We start from the raw sequence: 14,000 nt of genomic DNA on the forward strand, positions 1-14,000 counted from the left end.
CACGTAGGTGGATGATTTAATCAAAATGGAGCTACATATGCAAAATAAATCTTACCAGATGTTTCCGGATGGGTCTTTGGAACTGTCATCATACTGTCTTTTGAGGACCTTAACAGCTTAACCAAAACATAGGGTCTCAACAGCTGTTTCAGACAGGGATCATACAGGGTTCAGAAGGAAAGAGTAAAAATGTTATACACTCACCTGGCTGCAACTGGCAGCCAATACAGAACCTTCAGCACAGGAATAATGTCACACATCCTGAGAGTGCCCTTCACCAGCTTGTCACAAAGTTCTGCATTCACTGCAAGTGAGATAGAGCAACATCCAATAATGCAAGGTATAGACGGTTGTAATAGCTGGGTGAAATAAAATTTAAAGCATGAACCATCATCTAATGGCCCAGTGACTAAATATAATGTGTAATCCTGGCAATGTCTTTCAGATGAAATTACCATCAGTCATCAAGCAAATACTCAAATCGTGAACATGGGACAAAAATTCCAACTGATTCTGTCCATATGACATTAAAGCAGAGGAACATTATGTGCACAGACAATGACCTGCACCAACACAGATTCTGACTTAGCTAAACTGACCTTGAGCAATTGCAAATCAGCCAGTCAATGATTTCCTTGGAGTATTCTAACTGTGAAAGGTCTTAACACCCTCTCTGGAGAGAAGAGAATGATAGCTGAATATTATCAGCACAAACCTGTTACAAGATACTTCCACCTCAGCAACTGTTAGCATATATGGCAGGAATAATAACGATGCCAAAGATTAAACCCTGAGGCATACCATGTGTCAGTAGGTAACAACGGGATATGCTCTAATACATAAGGTGGTAAAATGGTGAGCACTTACTGCCTTGTAGTGCTTTGTTCTCCACTTTAGTTCTTGGCCGTGGTGCTTTCTGTGTCAGTTCTGCACATTCTCCCTTTGTCTCCTTGGATTTTGGCTGGACAGTCTTGCTTCTTATTTCATTCCAAATATGTGGTACATGTGACTTGATTGTCCTCTAAACTGGCCATAGGTGTGCATGGTCTGTGAGAGTATATGTGGATGTGCACCATGGAATGGGTTGATGCTTGTTCACGATAGGCTTCTGTGCCTTATACCCACTGAGTGCATAGATAGGGTCTGGCTCCTGTGGGATCTTCTATGGATTAAGTAGCTAATTGGCAAATGTAAGTGTGTTATATCTGCGCTTACTATTTCTGTCTATCTATCTGTGTAGCTATATGTTTTCCTCTAGATGATACTTAGACACCTTGTTATATATGTTGTGGCTATGGTAAACCATAGTGACAGGGAATTTTTATGCAAGCTTGGTTTATTTAATAAAGTCTCTACCCATAAACAAGTCTGACTTTAAATCTAGGAGGGGCAAGGCTAAAATGAGGGCCAGAATCAAAGCTTTTTGCCTAAATCATTATGGTTACAAGGTTTAACCAATGACCTGTGCTGCCACATTACATTGTCTGCTTCACGGCTTTTGAATTTAACCTGTTTTTTTTATTAACCTGAGGCATTCTTTTTTATTACAGATACTCCCTGCTGCTATGTTGCAGTTACTGTTTTTTGTGATTTACTGCTGCTGCTGTTGTCAGTGGAAGGTGTCTGTAATGCATTACATATATACAGCTCTGGCTTTGTGGAGTTCTATTTTGGGCATATTTCATTCTATGTGTCTATAAGTATTTCAGAAATACTGTTCTCAAAAATATCTAATTGACTCCATCATTTGTGTAGTCTTGGCTAATCAAATTAGACTAAATCCATGCCTGTGATATCACATTTCAGCAACCTTCTCCTTCTGTAACATTACAGAGACTAAAATAAACACTACAGGTAGAATTGAGAGCAGGTGGTATACAATCAGTGATCTTGTTCAGAAGAGGAACTTGTATGTGTGTGACTTAGAAGGTTATAACTACTCAAAGTATGACTTCTGTCATTTTACTGTAGCACCAGAAAACAGCATCAGCGCATCGGTCCTTTCAGCGGGATAATGCATTTTATTTACATACACATTTATTAAGTGGAGTGGCCCCAAGGTCCTTTTCAGCCATGACCCAAGTATTAGAAGAGTACAAATGAGTACATAAAATTCAGTAAGAAGCAAAACACATCATTCACGAGATTACATAACAGGTATTCTACAAATTATAAACTAATAACAGCAAACAAAAAAATAATAATAAAAAATACAGGCAAGAATAATTAAAATAAGTCAGATAAATTCCTCTATAATGGATGAAATCATCATGACAGTAGAGCCAAAAAAAGTCTGTTTTACAAAATCCTCAACATATTAGAACTTGAACATATATATATATATATATATATATATATATATATATATATATATATATATATATATGGGTCTACTGCGGTTGATTGAAAACTCACTTGACTGAAAATTAAATTACTAGGACCACTTCACTGAAAGCTCACTTCACTGAAAACTCATTTTGTTGAAACTCATTTTATTGAAAGTTATAAATGGCCTTTTCCCCACTGTAGGGAGATCCTGGAGTTAGTATATAAAGTAAGGGGGGGTGGGGGGCATAGCCCCCCACATATTATACACATTTTAAACTATACACAGTGATACTTACAAGTGCAATGAATAACTGTTTCCAAAAGAGAATATATAACCAAGATATGTGGGGGGATTCATCCCCCACACCCCCCAATGTGGGGGGCTGTGCCCCCCACATACCCCCTTACTTTATATACTAACTCCAGGATTGCACTACAGTGGGGAAAAGGCCATTTATAAGTTTCAACTAAATGAGTTTCAGTAAAGTGAGTTTTCAGTGAAGTGAGCTTTCACTGAAGTGGTCCTAGTAATTTCATTTTTAATCAAGTGAGTTTTCAATCATCCGTAGTAGACCCATATATATATATATATATATATATATATATATTTTTAATCTTAGTGCAACAATTAATTATAACCCAATTCCTTGAAGCATTTACAAGAGTATCCATGCTTTAGATCCTCCTTGATCTTATCTAGCATTGTTATTTGGGTCTATTGTGTTCTTAACTTTTGCAGGCAGGTTATTCCAATAAGCAGGTCCCAGTTTTGCAATGGCTTTTTCACAAATAGTTGCAGAGAATGTAGCTAATTTCAGAACTGGATTATTCAAGTTACCTTTTCTGGAGGTATAAGCAGTACTTTTATTGTAAACATGGAGGACAGAGAAGGGCATGCTTTTTGTTTACTGATTTTGTAAAGGAATGTGGAGCTCTGCCTGTGACTGGTAACCAACTGCCTAGCATGTTTTTACTGTTCTTCCCTTACAGGACTATCTTTTACTACTGTTACCAGTTACTGCACAAAAAATGAACAGTATGACTTAGAATGCAAAACTTTCTTGCTCATTCCAAAGAGATTTGAAGCAGAGCAGGTCACAGTTTGCAACAGACTGTTGTGCTCACTGGTGATGAAAGATTGAGCAGTTTGTCATTACAAGTGCAATACTGTGACAAATAACTATCTATGCAGAAAATGTCAACATATGCCAAGTAGCTGCAATGAAGGATTATATAGTCCGTGCAGGGCAAATGCCAAAGGATGTAAGCTACTACTGTCTCAGATTGTTTTAACTGTCACAGTCAAGTGCTGTTTTAAGAACTCTCTCTGCATCCTCTGAGAGATCCCTTATTGCATCCTTTATGAACTTGTAGGTGGCAGTAAAGGAAACTGGTTCAGTGCATGAAGAGCCCCAGAATGAAATGTAGCTCTGAATTGTGGAGTTCCAGGATGGGCATTTTGTAACCAGCTTTAGAACTTCTTCTTGGTTGGTATATTTGGCAAGTGGTGACTTAATACTTAACTCAAGTTGCTGAACTGCTTTCCCTGTCATCTTTTCAATTTGTCTTAAGGATGGTTCTAGCAAACCAAGTTGTTCACAAAAAGAGGAAAGGATAGTAGTGAGTTTGAAGCCAGCTTTTATGTGACTATCTTCAATTGACACTAGGCAGATCTGTTCAGCTATTGCCCAGGCTATTGCCATCAGATCTCTCTGCCTCCTTCTGATCACATGTGTAATGATTACTGGGATCAACTGCAGGAATGCAGTCTTTTTTAAGTTCACAAGTGCTTGCGCCAGGCTATCCTGAAGATTCTGAAAGTCAAACACACTTGGGTTAGTACTGGAAACTAAGAATACTTGTGGGGACAACACACCTTCATCCTTTAAAGCATTCAAGCAGCTTTGCTTCACAGTCATTAATACATGCCTTTTCTCATCTTTCAGCTTCTCTCGTCTCTGACATGTCTCATAATCAATATCAATTTTATTTCGGACAAAGTAGAACTTTTTGCCCATTGACAGTATTGTCTTCACTAATGTTGAATGCACACATTTATAACAATCCGCTGTCACTATGATGAAGAAATCATAATTGTGGAGACTCACTTTCTCACTGTAACGCTCTGGTGGAAACTTCAGCCCTCCAATCCCTGGAAGGTCCCAGATTGTTACATTTGGAAATCTGGCATGTTGGTAAGCCTTTGCCAGTCTAGTTGTTTCAACGATGTTTATTTCAGCTGCCCCATCATCATCACACTGCAGCCCCCTCAGAGCATTGATAAATGTGGATTTGCCTGATTTATCCTCACCAGTTACAGCAATGTCCAGTTTGAGCCCCTCAGGTGTTGACAGACTGGACTGAATTTTCTCCACAAGTGCTGCCATTTCACCAGTTTCAAAAGCTGTGTAGAAATCTTTCATGCTGTCTTCTCTTGTATGTTTCCACTCATCAAAATTATCTGCAGATTTTCTGAAAGTAGATGAAGAAAGTGATCAGTACATTTACAGAGGCAGATAGTTTTTAACTGCAATAGTACACAGCTCATGAAGCCATAGCTTAATAACTCAATATGGACATTCTATTCAGCTGCAGATGGCAAATAATTACTGCAGCTAAAATTTCCAAATTAAAATAAAAAAAATGTTTACTGCAATAACACTGCTTTTTAATGAATTTCTCACTTTGCTAACAATTGCAGTTCTTTTTTGGGAACAGCCTACCCTGAAATATATAATCTCCCGGATTCACGAATCCTCCGTGTAAGACTTAATAAGTCTTACTCGGAGGCTGCAATTGAACGGTATGATGTCAGAGTGCCATGAATATTCATGAGAGCACACTGATTCAACCGTAACTCTTACACGGACTGAGTATGAAAGCAGGGGGCGTGTCCGACTGCCGAGCAGTCTAAATGCCCATGCCCCTGCAAGTGTAGTAAAAGCAAAATGTCAACACACAAGAGCGAGTTCGCTCAAATGTACTTGCACCCAACACCACACTCCCTGATACTGTAAACCCCCATCACAGTTATAAAAAGTAAAATATTTATTTATTTTTTTTAAATCCATGATATAGCTGCCCGTATTTGCGCGTGTGTGCGCGGGTGTGCCCATTGCTTAGCTATAGTTAGCAATTCTGACATGGAAGAGCATAAGAAAGAATGTTTATGCAACTAGCACCAAATTGCAATAGCGTAATGGTAGAGCGTATGCACAAAGAGGAGGCATTCACGGTTCGAGTCCTACCACTCCCCTTTTTATTTATGTTTTAAATCACTCCCCTTTTTATTTATGTTTTAAATCAGTATTTGAAATAATACAAGACATATATGATTAAAATATTATTAAAAGCAGTGAAATGGCCAATGTATCAGTGAACAAAATATATATTTTTAAAGGATCCAGATATATAATAGCCTGCCGTTAAGCAGTGCTTTACCCAGCTAAACAGAGGTGCCCATAGTTTAATAGCGCTTTACCCAGCTAAACAGAGGTGCCCATAGTTTAATAGCGCTTTACCCAGCTAAACAGAGTTGCCCATAGTTTAATAGCACCTTACCCAGCGCAGTAGAGTTGTCCAAAGTTTAAAAGTGCTTTACCCAGTGCAATGTGTTTGGGCGGACGTGCGCGCCACGCCAACCAGGGCACCATAGGGCACAGGGGAGCAACGCAGAGCTAAGTTGCTTAAATGCAGCCACACCCCCTAGCCTGTCTAGACAGTATTAAAATAAAAGAATGACAAGGTTTGAACCCAGGACCCTGTGCATCATAACCAAAGTACAGAACCACTAAGCCATGACAGCTTAGGAGAAACAGCCACTATTAGCATACATATACTCAGAAATGGTAGATTAATCATTACTAAGCAGGTCTGCAGTCAGCTTAGAAGTCTCAAAAATGGCCAATCACAAAAAAGGGCAGGAAATGTGGCATATTTAAGCCCCATAGGTGGGAATATTCGCCATAACTGATTGTAGCTCACATTTGCAGTCAGAATGGCAGGTGCAGGAGAGGGTTCACACTTCCAAGCGCAACGTTGGGGCATCGAGGAGTCCAAATACATGTTTTGGCTCCTTGTCCACCGTCATGAGTCCAGACTCCTGCAGGGCCAGTTCCAAGGGATGGAGTACAAGGCAGAGGCTTGGAACCGGTTAGCTCATGGCCTCACCAGTGCCACAGGCATTCCTCGGACTAGTGAGCAGGTCTGTCACCACCATGCAGACCTGAAGAGACGAAAGCAGGACCGCCTGAACCAGTGGATACAGGAGGCCCATGGGATGCAGAATGCCCCACAACTGAGTATGTAGCCATGGAATGCAGTATGTAAGAATTGATAATGGAGTATGTATAACAGATAGGTATGTCTCAATATCCCTTCATTTACTTTACAGCTGCAGGTGACTGTGCTACCAATCAGCAAGCCTATGCTGATAGGCTGCTAAGGCTGTGCCACCAGTCAGGTTAGTGATTATTCTGCATGTATTGTTATATAAAATATGGGAGAGAGCATGAAAGAAAGTTTTGTAGTCCAATAAAACAGCCATAAAATTGCCTGAATAAGTCCTCTGCATGTACTGTCAGATAAAAACGTCAGAGAGGCAGAAAAAGAGTGTAGTAACCCATTAAGAAAGGTAACATATGTCTGGAATAATATCTCTGCAGGCACTGCCATATAACATAAGTGAGTGAGCCTGAAAAAAGATTGTTCTAACCTATTAATAAAGGTATAATATGTCTTGAACATGTCTGCCATAAACACTGTTAAAACAAATAAATGAGTGAGCCTGTGGAAAGTGTGCAATGTTATTAATAAAGATCTAAAACCCAGAGTGTGTCTGTGTCACAGAGTCTGAAATGTTGTTGTACCCTTGCATTATACAAACAGTACTGTTTGAAAATGTGCTGGCAACCCAGAGTTATGCAGTCCCATATAAAGTGGGTGATGGAAGTGCTAGTAGCTGTGAAACATATATACAGTCCACAATAGTCAGTTACTGCCTGGCATGAATAAGTAAACCTGGCACACATGTAGCATGTAATTATTCACCAGAAATGTGAGTGTGTGTCAAGAAATGCAGGTTCTGTACAAATCGAAGTGAAAATGTCATGTGAAAACATCCCAGATATGTAGATAAAGAAATATAAATGCAATCAAGAAATATGTAGCAGTAACATCTGCATCCTGGATAGTTAGTATGTCAGATATAGGTCAGGCATATATTGAACTAGCCAAACCCATGACACAACCTAATGTATGGTGGCAAGTGTAATAATACAGGTAGGGGATATACACTTGCAGTCACTAGGAATGTAGTGTAGACTAAAAGGTCATTATAAGATGTTAACCAATGTTTTTTTCTACACCCTACGGTATGTGCATAAACCATGCAATTCCACACCTCAGTGGGTATGTGTAATCTTAAATATGTGTTGGGACATATGTCCTATTGTTCTATAAATATTTGCATTCATGTTGATGCATGTGCCCTGTTTAAAGGCCACAATCATGGTGGCCTGTTGCTACCAAACATCCCTGCATGCTGTTGGAATAACCACTGTGGTTCAATATATGCATGAGTTATGCTTGCTGTTCAACTGTTGTACCCTTGGTGTGTTGTGTTAATGGGAATATTATTGCATGCTGTTACAACTAATCTGGAATGCTGTTCTGCTTATGTTGTAATTAAACACACCTAATCACAGAACGTATGGGAAGGCCAGTCCCAGCGAACCCACCTGTCCCACCTCAGCCGGCGAGTGCACCTGGCACCAGCAGGTCTGGTGTCCAGCCCAGGCTCCCCTCCTCTATTGGTCCTGTGCCACCTTCAGGTGGAAACGCTGCAGGGGATGGGGTTCATCCTCCCCGTGCAAGCATGGGTGGAGAAGGGCCACCTGTCACCCTGCATAGGGTCCGGGCTGTGGTGTGTAGGGAGATCCAGCATTCAGTCGCTGATCCCCTATGCCAGCTTGAGGCGAGAGTGGCGCTTCTCTCGGGTGAGCCTGCCCATCCTACTCAGCCCCCAGCACAGCCACCCACGGGGCTGTGAAGGTGCAGTGGTGACTGCCCATGGGTGGGGATCTCAGTTCCATTGTTACCATCTGTAGGCTCATGGGCTTGCGATTTCCAAACAACCTTCCCTGTCAATTGTGTTCGCCCACCCCATGTGTCAAATTCTGCCCCTGTATGCATCTTGTTTGTCTTGTCTGTTTACCTCCCCAACCTACCTCCCCAAATATACCTACTTCCTCTACCTCACATTCCACTCTCACCTAAAAAAAAAATAAAAAAGGGCAATCTGTTCCCACAAAAAAATTACGCCCCATACATAGCTGCCCATTTCGCACACATGTCTGCTGGGCATGTAAACTTATAATTATAATTGGCAGTACAACAGACTTTGTTGTCCTCACCCCTCTCTCAGGGGTGGAAGGTTGCAAATTTCACACCAAATTATGAACATATGTACAGCTGTTGCTGGTAAAGAAATGGGCAGCTATGGGCCTTCCCTACACCCTTCCTGCACATCCCAGCTGGTTTCCCTACTGTCTTTCCCTCTTTGTGCCCCCTTTTTCACCACTTTCCTATCTCCCCATTTTCTTTTCTTTCAAAGAAATTAGCGCGGGGGTTAGCGGGAGTAAGCACTTTTAAGCAGTAGTTAGCGGGGGTGCGCGAGTGTGAGCTTGTGTGCGTTTAGCTAAGCATCACGCAAACCCGCACAAACCCACTTACAACTGATTAAAATTGCCTTAGTCACTCTGTATGACAGGGCCCTTGTATTGCTCAGCAGCAAAATAAAATGCACCTGTCAGTCTCGAACCCGAGACCTTGGGCTCACTAGTCTGCATGACATACCACTACACCACAGGAGATATACAATAACTGGGTGCTGAAAGAAATATATCATGCATTACAATGAGTGAATGTAAAGGGAGAATATGAATGGCATAACACAAATCATGTTCTGTGGCCCTTAACCAGCAAGTGTTGTGGAATTGCATGACATGACTGTAAAAAGAGAACCAGCCATGCAAGCAGGGAATAATGTTACAGTAGCACCTCACAAACCCCACACCGTATCAGAGCAGGATAAACACTGGCATATTTGAATAGGTCAGAGGCCAGACCTGCCAACTGTGACTGGTTTACAGGGATGTCCCTGATTTGCAAACAAATGTTAGCTGTGCCCCTCAGACTCCCTGTGAAATGTAGTAACAATAGGCAGAAAGGTGGGGAATACCACTTAATGATAAATGTCAATAAGTGAGAGTAGACACTGCTTGCACGTCAGAAAAGGTGTAGTAATACATATGCTCAGAATCCCCCAAAGTCACAACTGCAAAATATCTGAAATATATCATAGGTGTATCCCACTGATATGTACCTTTCCCTGAGGCTGTTCAAATATATACCTGAAAGTATCAGAGGCCTGGAAGAGTCAGAAACACACAGGCATATCAGCCTGTCTGCTGTTACATACTCTGCAAATAGCTGTAGAATGAATTCCACAAGCATGCCCTTATGTAGGAGTACAACACAGAAATATCAAAGGATGTAGCCAAGTACTGCTAGCAACCACCTGTGACAATGCCATTGTTCAGGTGCTGAAAAGACTGGTGTGGTGCACAGTCAATGAATACTAAGCTAACCTCTGTCAACCATCTGGATATGTCCACAGGTGGGAGCTACTCAGACAGATTACTAGGCTTTATAGACTTACAGGTACACAGCAGCTCTGCATGTTCAGCAAGATAAACATCACATGATAATAAATAATGCACTCTGCAGTTCTGCACCCCTACCCAAAGGTAAAATATACCCGTGTAGTCAGGCACAACCAAGGGTGTAGGCAGGCATACACAGTACTGAAATATGTCCAGTTCCCCTGAGCAGACTGTGCTAATGTCAACACAAACAAACCACAGACTGTTCAGAAGTGAGTAACGTACTAATGACAGTATAGCAGTTCACAAACAGTGCATGTGCCTGATATTCATAATTAGTAGTACAACATACTTAGTTGTCCTCACCCCTCTCTCACGGGTGGAAGGTTTCAAATATCCCTCCTAATGTATTGCATATGCACAGCTGTTGCTGGTAAAGAAATGGGCAGCTATGGACCTTCTCCACACCCATCCTGTACACCCCAAGCTGGTTTCCCTACTGTCTTCCCCTCTTTGTGCACCCTTTATCACCACATTCCTATCTCCCCATTTACTTTTCTGACAAAGAAATGAGCGCAGGGGTTAGCTGGAGTGAGCACTTGTAAACAGTAGTAAGCGGGTTTGCACCAGTGTGCGCATGTGTGCGCTCAGCTTAGCATTGCTAAGATATGATAAGCTACGCCAATCTTAGCTTAGTATAGCTAACATAAAATAAGCTAAGCTAAACTTCGCTTAGCATCGCTAAGCATCACGCAAACCCACGCAAACCGGCTTACAACTGCTTAAAAGTGCCTTAGTCACTCTGTATGACAGAGCCCTTGTACTGCTCAGCAACAAAATAAAATACCCTTGTCAGTCTCAAACCCCACACCTTGGACTCCCCAGTCTGCATGACGTATCACTAAGCCACAGCAGATATACAATAACTTGGTGCTGAAAGACATATAACATGCATTACAATGAGTGAATGTAAAGGGAAAATAGGAAAGCCTTAGGAATGCATTGCAATAACTACTATAGTATGCCAGTTAATTCTCTAATTCGAAAAGAAAGTACATACTCCCATGTATCCAGTGTTAGCATTAGGAGGTGTGAGTAAACCTACACACTGAGAAGAGTGTACTGAAAGAAGCAATAGTCAGGTTTCAGTACAACATGCATTTCACTGGCTACAACCCAGCTTGATATATGAGACGTATACCAACCTTCTGACTGAGATAACAGTGTCCACAGCAAACAAGCATGGTCCCCACCTTGCAAAACTGAAAGGGCTACGCCTACCTAACCTATCATTTTATAGCAGTGTCCTGAAATCACAGTGAGAACTGCAATTGCCACACAGCAGGCTGCATGCAATTACTAAATGGTGGGCACCAATTGGTGCAGAGGCCATCACATGCACATGTGCAGATACCTAGAAAAGCAGCCTGTATCTGCTGTCCACATATGCAATAATATCATTGCAACAACTGGGAGATAGAAAAAGAGCACGAGCGAGAGAGACAGACAGAGACAGACAGACACAAACAGGCAGTAGGAGACAGACGCTGAAAACAAACAGCAACACACAGAGGAAACAAAACCAAAAAAAAAAAAAGACAACACCTACAACAGACGGAGGTGAGGAATACAAAGGTAAGGTATGTAACAAATATGTATTTGCTGACATCCAAAAGATGTGTCTGAAGGGTACTCTACATACTGTGAATCATCCATATGTGGCAGCAGTCCGTATCTATATGTACATGCACATTTGCATAGGGCAAGGGACATACTGCAACTGTTAGTGAAGGCTGGACATATGTATGTTGTTGAAGGCTGCTATGTGCACATATGTATGTAGGTTGTAGTGTGTGGCATTGTAGAAAGCAAGCAGTGCCGGTATATGTCATGTGGTGTTAAACGCTGTGGGACTGAGCTACAGGCAGTGAGGCCTGCTACAGCTATACGGCCTGAGGACAGCAGAATGCATTCTGCACAACATTGTGCAATAGTATTACATAACCGTATGTCTCACAACTGTTGCATAATTGACATCCCCACCATGAAAGGTGGGCAGTATATGTGCCTATATGTGCAGCTATATGTACAGCAATGGATGTTTACATGTATGTGTATATATACATGTATATATATATATATATATATATATATATATATATATATGTGTGTGTGTGTGTGTGTGTGTGTGTGTGTGTGTGTGTGTGTATATATATATATGGATATATTTAGATTTATATGGATATAGATGGATAAATATAGATATATATCGATATATATCGATATATATATATATATATATATATATATATATATATATATATGGATATATGTAGATATATATAGATATATATATAGATATGTATGGATATGTATGGATATGTATACATGTATACATATGGATAGATATGGATAGATATGTATAGATATGTATATATGTATATATATATATATATATATATATATATATACATATATATATGTATATATACACATGTATAGAGAGGGAGAGAGAGAGAGGGAGACACGGGGTCATATGTACTGCAACAGGTGCCTGTTATCCAAGGCATGGAATGAACACCAGTGTTGATACTGCAGTGCCATACCCCATTCCAAAACACCTTACGCAGTAACTGCCACATAGGTGGTAGCCTGCCTAACACTGAAGGTATCAAAAGGGTACACGGGACACAGGTGGACAGTAGGCTCCCCTTTGATAATCACAGTGCCACAGTAGTCATGTAATCTGTCTACATGGTACGTGTCATCACAAAAGGTGTGTCATCTAGGGAAATATAGGTCGATGTTCCCCTCTACTCATCACAATGCCCATGTGATATGTACCTCACATGACAACTACAGCAAGTGGAAAGGCCACAGACATACCTAACAAAGAGTAATACTGCCCTCAAACACATGCTCTATGCAGACTGACTCACAAAACCGCAACTAGAGTGTGTTGCATACCGTCCACCCAGAGGTTACCACTGTCGGACATACAGAGGTATGTCACACCCATAGCAGTCGGCCAACCACCATGACAACACCTCACAGTCCCTCAGGGCTACATGACCTAGGGCCCTAATCCTTGTCACCTCACTAAACAGCACATGCTGGAGGTACAGGTTCCTATCCACAAATATGCCATACTCTGGAATAAACCACCCAGCATGAACAAACAAGGCTCCTCATTAGCAGATGTCATACATACCCCTGATGATTGTTTTGGGGATAGGTAATATGCCCTGGGAGTCACTACTGTGTATCTGGTTGACAGAGGCAAGTGAAATCACATTACATGTGTGTCAAAGGCCAGGGTAGCATATGGCTAGGCTGCTCTAGGCCCTAGGGCCAATAGCATATTACCTACCTATGACACAATGCACACACACATGTACTCAGTGCAATACCTGCTATGTGAGGTGGAATGAGTGTGACAGTGACTGTGTGCAAGGTTTGTAAAGGTGTGATAGCTTAGTGTGAGGTTGTGTCTGTCATGGTAGTTTGTGTCCTAGGTGTGAGGCCAGAGAAAGATGTGTCATTTATTGGGATGCAGACATAGTAGGATGGCATATGCTGTGACGTAGTTCCTTGTGTATGACTGTGGTGGCCCATTGTAGGCTGAAGCAATACATGTATGCTCAGTAAGTGGTACTGCTGGTGACTCCAGCTCACATATGAACTGTTGTACTACCTGAAGCTGTAGGCCTAAACAGCACAGTATGGTGTATGTTCACAGTCCCTGGTAACACTGTCTTGTGTGTTTTCTGTAGTCTGCACAGATTACATACCACAGGCATAGGTATCTGTAAGTAGGGGCACACAGTACAATAAGGTACACAGGTAATGCTCATCTGTGTCGGCATACATCTGTGTGTTGTATGTATGTCTGATGTGTGTGTAATGATGCCTGTACCATGCCCGCAATGACATGTGTGTTACAGGGTATGTGTGTGTACCTTGCAACATGTATACTCTGTTACAGCAGTATGCCAGCTATATTAACAA

General features: G+C 41.3%; 1 protein-coding gene across 1 annotated transcript in view; it reads right to left on the bottom strand.

Moving 5' to 3' along the window:
• Positions 1-2,875: 2,875 nt before the first annotated feature.
• Positions 2,876-14,000, bottom strand: part of LOC122809552 (interferon-inducible GTPase 5-like) — a 197,609-nt gene continuing 186,484 nt past the window's right edge. The window contains exon 3 of the mRNA XM_044081134.1: positions 2,876-4,800. Coding sequence (XP_043937069.1) covers positions 3,618-4,800 — 1,183 coding nt within the window. The 3' untranslated portion in view covers positions 2,876-3,617. The remainder of the gene's footprint in view (positions 4,801-14,000) is intronic.

The sequence above is a fragment of the Protopterus annectens genome, chromosome 8.part0 (genome assembly GCF_019279795.1).
Source record: "Protopterus annectens isolate FY-2018-M chromosome 8.part0, PAN1.0, whole genome shotgun sequence".
In the NCBI taxonomy this organism is placed as follows: domain Eukaryota; kingdom Metazoa; phylum Chordata; order Ceratodontiformes; family Protopteridae; genus Protopterus; species Protopterus annectens.